The sequence below is a fragment of the Bison bison genome, unplaced genomic scaffold (genome assembly GCF_000754665.1).
Source record: "Bison bison bison isolate TAMUID 2011002044 unplaced genomic scaffold, Bison_UMD1.0 scf7180017864329, whole genome shotgun sequence".
Classification (NCBI taxonomy): Eukaryota; Metazoa; Chordata; class Mammalia; order Artiodactyla; family Bovidae; genus Bison; species Bison bison.
In genome coordinates this window covers 3,696,858-3,708,324 of record NW_011494901.1, presented here as the reverse complement: position 1 = coordinate 3,708,324, position 11,467 = coordinate 3,696,858, and the positions used below count along the sequence as shown (strand labels likewise).

Here is an 11,467-nt window from a genome sequence, read left to right as displayed (position 1 = left end):
CGGGATTTCTTCCAGGCCCTGATCCTGAAGAGCCGGAGACCTAGGAATGAGGGCTCCCAGGACTCACTTCGGGGCTGCTCAGGCTAACACCTGTTGCGAGCTCCCTGCCTCCCAAGTGAGAAATCTTTGGCTCGAGACGGTCTGCTCAGTTACCCAAGTCTTGACCGAGTTTGCTGGTGTAGCGGTCCTGTTGCTAAGGCTTTACTGGCAGAAAGGCTTAACAGAAGAACCAGAACCTCTGCTGTGTGTGCGCTCTGCAGTGCCCTAAACTGCGGTCAAATGGAGAGCTCTTCCTGCATCTAATAAAAGAAACAAATTCACCCGATCATAAAATAACTTTTATTTTAAGATGAAGTTAATTGTTTAAAAACTTCAGCCTGTGTTCAAAAATGCCTCTTAATTTTTATTGTTAATAAAGAGGGAAAATTGGTTAGTACGGAATTTGGTAAGCTCTTTTGGTGTAGTTTGGACTTAAGTTTAAAATACTATAAACTTGGGGTTAAATCGAATTACTTGAAAAGCTCTGGTAAATAAAGTTTCTCAAAGTACTGCATTGCTGTAATTTAAAACCTCGAATAGGCGAGTATCTAGCCTTTTGATTAATTAATACTGATTATTTTAAAATGGAGGTGTTAATGATTTAGGTCTCTTGGTTTGGTGTTTGTTTTTCTTAAGCCATTTTGCTACATAGTACTGAGGGAATAGTAGTTGGTTTGGGGTGTATTGGAGCTTGTATTTGAAACATTGCTGTTGCGCAATCTTAATTTGTATTATCATAGCTTTAGAAATGATAGAAGTTGAGTTTTGATGAATTATAGGTGTTAGTATGACAGTTAAGTTAGCCAAGTCACAAACCACATTGTAATTTATTCTGTAGCATTGTATATCATAATTTCTTGTTTTAGTGCGTTATTTATTAAGTACTCTGTATGCTCAGTACTGTGCCTGGGCTAAGAATCAAATTTACAGTTCATTCTGTATGCCTGGAGCATAGTATACTGTCTGCATAAGGAACAATTTAAATTTCAGTAGATAAAGGTTAATAGTATTTTAAAAATACACACTGCTCTATATTTTCAAAGTGCCTAATGATGACCTTGTTCTGTTTCCTTAGCAAAGAATGTAATTACTGTTTTTGTATAGACTTGAGCACTTTTAGAAAGACCGTTATAATAATATGGATAGATAGCTTAAGTTCCTAGGAAGTAAACCTTATTAGGAAGTATTTATGAAAAATTATTAGCATATCAGCATACTGTTAATCTTGGCTGTTCACTAAAAAAAGAAATCACTAGGGTTTTTTGATCAAAGAAAGTACAGCTTCTAGAGAAATGTATGTTGATAGTTAATTTATGTTCTGGCCACTGAACACTGAGAATATTCTAGTGTGTGATAAATAGCTGATATGGTGTGCCTGGAGTTTGTATAGTGGATTTAATTTAAAGATCTAGGTCTACTGAGAAAATTCTAATAAAACCCAATTAGAGGTGTTATTAAAAAGCGTATTAGGGTTTAAAAGGGCATGAAGAAAGACGTAGCAGAGCAGTATGTCATTGTCGCCTGCCACAGGATGGAAACCTGCACGTGTGTGTCACTGGTAATGGCAGATCCTGGTGGGGGAGTAGGGGAGAGGGGATAATTGTAGAACTATTGCAGTGCAGTAATTTCATAACAGTGACTTTATATAATAAGATTTGATATGTAGACTTGTACGTAAATAGCATTTTATGTAAATTTCTTGAATTCTGAAGAAAAATTCTAATAGTGTTTAAGTTAAAAGGCGATTTTTATAAGGTTAATTTCTGTAAGTGATCTCTGAAAGACTTGTTTTTGTTCCTTTGGAATGCTTTTCCTTTTTGTCATTATTTTATATGTTAATACCTTTCTGATTAAGGTTTGTTGTTTTTTTTAGTTCAAATAGGTCAAAGAAATTGTTTTGAAAATTTTTTTCATACAGTGTGCACCTATACTGAAGGTGGAAGTTGACTTACTTGTATTGAAAATAATTGATGTAAAATAGTTTAATATTTTAACCATAAAGCTCATAAGAGGTTTAACACAGCCATTGGTGTGTTCTTGGAATAGTGTATTGATGGTTTTAATAGGATAACTTTATTCTTACTGAAAAAAAAATGCAGGCCTAAAAATCACAAAAGAGATTATTGATTTTAGATTAAAAATACTGAATTCCTTCCTTATAAGTTTCCTTAACTACTGTTTGTTCTAGAAACTGGAACAACTCAATCAATATCCAGACTTTAACAACTACCTGATTTTTGTTCTTACAAAATTGAAATCTGAAGGTAAGTAGGGTTTGTGTTGAAAGCTACTTAAAAGTTTTTTACATTTTTTTAATAAGTCTTTAAGATGTACTAAAATATATGAAGAATTACTCATTTTAAAGGATTTCATTTTGTAGGAATCACTTGCTTTAAAGATATGGAATGAAAGTGTTACTAAAGCATTTGGATGCTTGATGAGCAGTCAGTTGTTAGTTGGGGGTTTTTGTAATAAATTCATTCTTCGCAAATAAGAAAGCATTTTGCTAGAGAGTTTGATTTCTTTTATACACAAATCAAATGTAGGATTTACTAAAAACTTACTATATGGGTGATCATATTTGTATGATTGAAAGTTGATTTAACCAAAATGAAGTCATGTACAATACCATCACCAGGTAATTGTTAATGCCTTAATTCTGTACTTCAGTTATATGGCCATGTACTATTTTAATTGTTAACAAAAAGTAGAATCATTCTATTCATAGACTTGTAACTTTTTTAAATCTTCTAACAGTATACATGAAACCTTTTCATTAACTATTCTACAACCATTTTAAATTACTTTTATAACAAAGCTTGAAAACTAACTTGATTTTTAAATGACATAGTCATTTGATTGTTTCCTATACATGTAATGTATCTCTCTTGACTCTGTTTATTACATGAATATTTATGGAGCACCACTCCTTGCCAGGCAGTTTGCTGGCTCAAGAGCAGTGAAAGTGAACAGAATAATAAGGATCTCTGTCCTCATGGAGCTTACACTGTAGTGAGAGGTGTTCTCAGAGTTGAGTATTCCCTTCCTGGGATGTTGTCAGACACTCAGAATGCACTCGGGTAATTTTTGAGAGACTGATTGGCCTCTAAGTGAGAAGTTACGGTGCTTCATTAGTGCTTCTGTAGTTAGTAAAAGCACTACACTTGGAGTTAGGAAATAAGTCTTAAACTCTGACACTCATTTCATCTCTCTTTCATCTACAAAATGCCTTTGTTAGATTACCAGACCATATGTAAGGTTTCAACTCTTAAGTGCTAGCGAGCGGGTTAATGACCTTAAAATCTCACTAATCTTGTATTTACTCAGATTTTAATGTTTCATGCCAGTGTATAGTGATTTATTTTGAATTATTTTAAAATTTTCTAGTTAATTTTAGGAATTTTAATTTGTGATTGAAGCATGTAAGAGAAACTTTAGAAATTTCAAAACTTAAATTGCAAAAAACTAAAGTTTTTTGGCATATCTTTAAATTCAGCAGCTAATATTCCTAGTTTGATAAGTGCATATTAATGTGATATGTTATTTCTTAATATAGAGATTTTCTTTTTCCCACATAGAAGTTGTAATTAGATAATGCTTTAAGAACTTTATATTTAGTAAATGAATTTTTCTAAACATAAGTGTTTTACTTGAAAATTTTATTTTCACCAAGCCATCTATTCTCTGTCCTGTCCTCATCTTAAATTCCAGATGTTAAGATTTTTATGTTATACTCTTTCTTAAAACTTTCTTGGGATATGAGGATACATCAGAAGTATTTTTAAAAGCGGACAAATGACAAACTTAAGTAGCAAGAGAGGTTGGTGTGTAACTGTCTCCCAGAAGACCTATGAATTATAAAACCATGAAACGTTGGAAAAGGTTTTACTAACATTTGCTATTTCTTCCTGTGTTTATTCATTTATTTGGAACACAAGGTTGCTATATCTAGTTTTCTGTTTTAAAAAATTAGCATTGTGACCATCCATATTAGAGGAGGAGCATAAGTAAAGTCTTTAAATCAATATGCTTATTTATTTAGGAACTTTTTGCCTTTCCTGCAGTAAAATTTTAGATATGGAGAGACCTCAGATCAGCTCATCTACTTCCCTCACTCTGCAGATGAGAATTGAGACCTAGTAAAGGAGTCTTTAAGAAAGAGGACATAGTTAATTTTAACTCCTTTCACCTTGTGATTTTTTTAAAACTCTCCATCTTGTAATCATAGTTGTAAAAATGGTATAGTGTGTTCGTTGTAAGTAAATACACATGCCATTTAAAATAAAATTATACAACTGAATTATTGATGGCTAACAAGACAAAAACATGTGTTGCTTGAGGAAGTTAAATATCTGGCTATTCTTTTATTTTATGGAAGTTTTAAACTTTGAAGAGAATTTAGAATTGCTTTTGTTTCTAAGTTACTGATTGAATGGTGGTAATTGAAACCAGGAAGAAATTTTTGGAGGGTGACATAAAAGGCTCGTAGGCTGTGTTGTGGTGGCTCTAATGGTTCATTTGCAAAGAAACACAGTCTTTTTGTCCCCCCATGCTGTACCCTTGAAGAGTTCAATACCAGTCAGACTTTGGGGACATACTGAACTAACTAGAACAAGTTGGGTTATTTTCTTTTTTAATAAAGTACGTAAAATAATAGTGCCGAAATAGCATTCTGTGTTCCGTAAACCAGTTCCACACGTCTTCCAGCCCTTTAAGGAGGGTGATACTATGCCATCATCAAGTAGAGGCTCTGGAGACAAACTCCTCAGGTTGACACTTTGGCTTCCGCAACTCATGGTCTATTCTGTGTGAGTTAGGCAAAGGCCTCAGTTTCCTTGTTTGTGCAGTGGAGATAAATTAATTCTTGTCTCATGAGGTAGTGAGGATTAAATGCAGACTACTTGGAAAGCACTTAGCAGTGTTTGGTATGTAATGAGCATTGAGAAAATGTTGACTATTGCTAATATTGTTGGTGATAATACAGATTCTTAAAGCATCAGTTATATTCTACTGATATTAAATTGGTTCTTCAGAATTTGTTAATATCATCTACGGATTAAACTTCTTTTACATAGATTCTTTTTTATTTAATCTTCTGGAAATTTAAAAATTGTTTTACCCTCTCCCCCCTTTTCTTTTTAGCTCAGAGGCAAGTGAAAAACATGATATAAATGAACGGCAATTATTTGTATGTGAAGGTGATCCCATATGTTCTTTGTCCACTTAATTTTTAATAGGATATCTTTAGTGACTAATACTTTCATATCTGTAATTTGATGTTTGCATCAGGTTCCAATAAAGCTTGAGTACATTGGCCATATATAAACTTAAATTCAATCAGTGGTTCTCAACCAGGTGCAGTTTTGTTGTGTTTCCCCCGCCCATCCCCTTCTCAGTGCCCAAGGAGACATTTGACATTATCTGGAAACATTTTTGGTTGTCACAATTTGCAGAGGTAATACTGGCACCTATGGTCAGTGATACTGCTAAACATCTTACAGTGCATAGATCAGCACTCCTAAAGAAAGAATTACCTGGCCCAGAATGTCAATAATGCCAAGGTTGAGAAACCCTGAACTGTAAATCATGGAGCTAATCCTTTGTAATCATTTACAGTATTTTCCCCCCTGGTTATAGCAGATTAATGAAATATTACAATCAATTTTTTAATATATTTTAAAAGTTACATTCTTGATATATTTTGAAATGAAAACGACTTTAAAACTCAGTGGTAGTGTTATTTTATTACAGATGAACCCACAAGATCATTGAGTGGTCTCATTTTGAAGAATAATGTGAAAGCACACTTTCAGAACTTCCCAAATGGTGTAACAGACTTTATTAAGAGTGAATGTTTAAACAATATTGGTGACTCCTCTCCTCTGATTAGAGCTACTGTAGGTAAGTAATGTTACAATTTTGCTTATCTTGTTTGTGACTGGGTTGGTTTCTGACATGATTGATGATTTCCATAGGAATTTTGTCATCCGGTTCATGTTGAATTGTGATGGGGAAAATTTTTCATTGCTTCTTTTGACATAATGTTAATGATTACAGGAAGAGTTCTCTGGATCCTTTGAGACCAGATTCACTAGTAGTTGCTTTATCAAAGTTGGTTAAAATGGGCCGTTAAAAAGTGATGCTAGTGTAGAACTCCTGTTTTTCCTTTGAGTTCTTTAACTGTTTTTCTTGTGTTATACATGGGGTATAATTTCCAGTTTCACTTTCTTTTACATATAAAGAGAAACTTCTTTGTAAGACAATTTATGTGCAGGACTTTAGGTTTTTACTATGTACCCCCTTGTTTTTAATATTTGCCTTGTATATACCTAATTAACATCAATTTTTTAGTCTTTTTAGAGTATTTCAACTTGTTTTCAGTGGAAGAACAAATTTCTATCACTTTATGAAATACTATTAGATGCTTAATTACAGTAACTGAAATAAGTAGTTTTGGGAACCAACACAACTGACTCTTGGTAAGCACACACATCCTCTGGTAGAAGCAGAAATAAACATGTACTATGGAACAGCCGACCAGTGGGTAGATTTCATATGCCATGGGGTTTCCGCAGCCATATTTCACAGGGACCTGAAAAGCTTCTGTTAATCAGGTTGGTTAAATGGGATTCAGTTAAGAACTTCCATAATGAATCAGTCATTTTCATTAAAAGTTCTCTGCTTTTATGTATTTTGTCTCCTGGTGGGTTTGAAAAGTACCTGGTTTATCTCTTCCTTACAAAACAGAAGCTCTTTGTAACTTCCCTCCAAATACTAAACATTGCCATTATTAACACTCATTTTAAATAGGATATGTAGAGGGCATTTATAATTTGAGAAAAGGGTCTCCCTCCATAGGTTATTCTTGTGGACCCTCATGTATGCCTGATTTTCTACCAGACTCTTAACACTGGTTTAAAAAAAAAAAAAGATGGTGAGTGTATACCAGTCTTAATTTTTTTTTTTCATCTTAAGAATGCATTTTGGAAATCTTGCCAAGGAAGTGTATTTGGAAGGACCACATTTCAGTGACTGTGTGGTAATCCATTAGATAGACGTAGAATTGTTTCTGTTAAAGAATGTATGGTTGGTTTGTAATGGGTATTGCTGAGTACTCAGTTTTCACGCCCATCTTTGGTAAATCCACTGAAAATTACAGTTTTTCACTTTCTGTAACTATGGTAGCATTAGAATTTTTTTTGTGAGTGGATGCAATTATATGGGGCCAGATTAATTTGAATTTGTCAGTCTACAAACATTCTTTAATACTGTCTTAGAAGTCGTGAGTGTCAGCAGACTGTTAGTACCAAATTTTATCTTGTGTTTAATTTTTATTATTACTTGTTTTAAAACATGGCTTGGTTTCCTTTAGGCAGATCCAGAACTTTCTTGTTCCCCCAACTCTTTATATTTTGACTTTGGGAAAGAATACATGGCAAGAAAGAACAGATTTACTATTAGTCTTGCTGCTTTTTGATCTTACCAGAAAGTAACTTATCTTTAAAATGCTATCAATACAATGATCCTCACCATACAGTTCAATTTTTTCAGTGGGGAGTAAATCCTGGCCAACAACTTTACTCTTTACATTTTTTAGCTCTTTACCATTGGGAGCAACCTGCTCAAAACTCACAATGGAAAACTCAAAGAGAATTTATGCACACAAACAGTAAAATTTGTTGTTCAGTAATAATTATTATTATATGCTCTGCATTTTGTGTACACATCACTGAATTCTCAAAATAACTATGAAGAGAACTTTTTCTCTTCTAAAAATTTTCTTTTGCAGATTAATAATTTGAAGTACATATAATTTGCCTACTGTCAGTTTATACTCTTTAATTATGGTGCTGAAAGATCTGTAATCACTAAGCATATTACATTATGTTAACTACTATTAAATTTTCTAAGGCAGAGAAAAACAATGACACAAAAGTTTTTTGTTACATATTTCTGTATTTGCATAATCCTTAACTAAGAGCTAAGTTACACAACACAGTTGAAATAATCCAGTCAAAGTGACATGATCAGTAAGCCTATGTCAGTCAAGCCTCCACAATCCATGATCACCTTGCCAGTGATTCATCCTTGATCCCCATAAGTGGGAACTGTTGTAGGGGTGTATGGCCTGTCTCCAGGAGAGGGATTGTTGCCAAAAGAGTGGGCATGTAGAAATGTTCTTGACCGATGGCTCATCGACTTTCTCTACCATGGGTCACAGCTTTGATACTAGGTTAAGTCGGAGCTGCTGCTGCTGCTAAGTCGCTTCAGTCGTGTCCAACTCTGTGTGGAGAGCTGTTCTTAGTTCTTTGATGTGTTTTTAGTTGAACCTTATAGTCATATTCATCACCCAGTACTAAGTGTTGCTAATAACATTTTGGTGTATTTTCTTTCTGCTCTTTTGTATGTATTTTTTATAAAATAGGAGTAATTTTAATTAGTAAAAGTATTCTTGGCATTATTGGAGAAGAGCAAGTTGTCTTTTGTACAGATACTTGTTAAAAATAAAAAGAGGGTGAATTGTTGGAAAACAAGATGAGAAACGGCTCTGATTTCTACTGGGATTTTCCACAGATACGCTGTGATGATGCAGGGATCCTTGATAAATATTATGATTGACATGATTTGCAAGTCTTACCATGATTTGGAACATTTAAATGTGTGTGTGTGTGCGCACGTGAACCCACTTGCAAGAACATGATGTAAGCGCTTGGCATTGGCTTGTGGTTGCCCACAAGGCAATATATAACATAATGCAGTCACATTTCCTAAACAGACATGTTTTCTTTTAAGGTATTTTGATCACAACTATAGCCTCCAAGGGAGAATTGCAGAATTGGCCTGACCTCTTACCAAAACTCTGCAGCCTGTTGGATTCTGAAGATTACAACACTTGTGAGGTAAGGATTTTTGCTTCATACATAATTTGTCTTGTCATGTTGTGTATTAGTAATCTTGAGAAAAAAGAATTCCTCTGAAACAAAAAACATGAAAACTTAGAGACCTAAAGTTACCTTTTGTTTTAAGTCAGTGATCATTTACCTTACTGTTTTCCATAAAGACCGTTAAGTTATGAAACCTCTTTACTATACTTCCTACAGAGAAAAATCTTCTGTTGGTGTATTTTAGAGCTATTCTTGGGTGTGTATATGTATCATCAGCAAAGCTACTGTCAAGCTTAATCGGTTGTAGTATTTTTCAAAGGTGGACTTAATTAAATGTACTGAATTCCCAGACCACGGGTACATTTTCAGTGTCTCCAAGTTGTTTGGTGCCTCTTGTATGATACGTCTGAGGTATATCTAGTATTGTTTTAATTATAAATTATAGTCTCTTGTTGTTTGTCACTGATCAGGTCAGTAGCAACTTGGGGAGAGAAGAGGGAGTCTGTATGGATTTGTTTTCCTGTAATTTCTCACCTAATGAGGATCTTACCCATCTCTTTCATTAGCAGGTGAAAACGATGTCTTAAATGGAAATCATTTTAGATGTTTTGCCTCTTGAGGCAGTGACTTAATCTCCTCAAAAAAGAGCAAGGCTTGGAGGCAGGGCGGATATAAAAATAACCTAATGTAAAGGAATCAAGTGGTCTTTTTAACTTACCATTTATTGCCAGGTTGGCTTGGGGGAGAGAGGACCAGGGAGAGGAGAAGCTAGCAAAAAGGAGTCTTAAAAAGTCACTCTTCTCCCTCCTTAAAAGAGAAGGAAAAAAGCTTGCATTCTCACATACATGTTTTCTAGTAATGCCTTGGAAATACACTAAGATTATAGGAAAATAAAAATAATACTTAGCTGTAGGGTAACAGTTGATGAAAATTTAAATAGTGCTTTGGTATAAAGACAACAACATAAAGACCAAAATCTTAAGCAAGCACTTTGCAAGAATAAAAAGTTTAAACTGATAATCATGAAATCACGGAGCTGCTGTCATACAGTATTGAGTTTACTGTAGCGAATGAGCACCAAGGTGCTGCTGATAAGATTATAAACAGTAAACGAGGTGGTTGAGGTAACTAACAGGCTAGATGATCCATGCAGGAGCTCTCCAGATAAGCCGCTTGGTTGTAAAATGGTTGTAGGAAAATTGCCAGTTGAATACAATTTTTATCAGTGAATGATTTATATGTAAATAGTTACAATAATTAAGGTTTCTTTTGGTATTTCAAAAAGAAGTGTACAGTGGTTAAATAGACTTATACATAAAAGTAGAGTTTACATTGTTTTAACAAATCAATATTTAATAAGAGAAAAATTAGTGTTGATTTAAAAATTGACAAGAATACTTCAAAAGTTGTTTTTTAATTAGATGACATTACTTACAATCCCTGCCAACCAGAATTCTAATTCTGAGTCATTTAATGCTAAAATTAAAATGTGCCATTATGTTTAAATTATGGTTTTAAATCAGTGGTATAATTTTTCTTAAAATTGATGATTAAATATATGGATTTCATGATGCAGATTTTATGTGGGCTGAGAACATTAATCCATACAAATTAGTTAATATTCCTCAATTTGCTTTTTAAATGGCTTCATTTTTAATTCTAATAATTGAAATGTCTTTTACAGGGAGCATTTGGCGCCCTTCAGAAAATTTGTGAAGATTCTGCTGAGATTTTAGATAGTGATGTTTTAGATCGTCCTCTCAACATCATGATTCCCAAATTTTTACAGTTCTTCAAGCACAGTAGTCCAAAAATAAGGTATCTATATAGCCAGTATTAAATTCACTTATAAATTCTGATACAAACCTGACCACTCCCTTACTTTGCATTACCTAGTACTTCTGTGATTGCATGTGTGCTCAGTCACTAAGTCACGTCCACCTCTTTGCGATCCCAAGGACTGTAGCCCACCAGGCTCCTCTGTCCATGGGATTCTCCAGGCAAGAATACTGGAGTGGGTTGCCATGCCCTCCTCCAGGGGATCTTCCCAACCCAGGGATCGAACCTACATCTCCTGCATTGCAGGTGGATTCTTTACCACTGAGCCACCTGGGAAGCCCTTTCGAAAGGAATGCATACCCATTGTTTTTTAATCTAAAATAATTCTCATTATGTTCCCATCCAACATCCCACTCTTGAGAGTGAACATATCCTTTCAGACACTTTTACAGTTTCTTAAAATTATTATTCCACAACCTGCGTTTTTCACTTGACACAGAAAGAATGTGAAGGATATGTTAATACATAGAGAATTTTGACTCAGTTTTCTTAATGGTGTGTGTGTACATATGGCTATACATACACCATAATATTTTTATGGAGGAATATTTAATTTCTTGCCAGTCTTCTGTAAATGGAAAAAAAACTTCAATGAACATATTTTAAATTTTGTTTCTAGGTCTCATGCTGTTGCATGTGTCAATCAGTTTATCATCAGTAGAACTCAAGCTCTGATGTTGCACATTGATTCCTTTATTGAGGTA

The 11,467-nt window shown here is 34.2% G+C and overlaps 1 protein-coding gene across 1 annotated transcript in view; it reads left to right on the top strand.

The window, feature by feature from the left end:
• The window catches only part of TNPO1 (transportin 1), a 53,652-nt gene that overhangs the window by 955 nt on the left and 41,230 nt on the right, over positions 1-11,467 (top strand). The window contains exons 3-7 of the mRNA XM_010853556.1: positions 2,228-2,303; positions 5,791-5,940; positions 8,833-8,939; positions 10,609-10,742; positions 11,383-11,464. Of these exons, the coding sequence (XP_010851858.1) occupies positions 2,228-2,303; positions 5,791-5,940; positions 8,833-8,939; positions 10,609-10,742; positions 11,383-11,464 (549 nt within the window). The remainder of the gene's footprint in view (positions 1-2,227; positions 2,304-5,790; positions 5,941-8,832; positions 8,940-10,608; positions 10,743-11,382; positions 11,465-11,467) is intronic.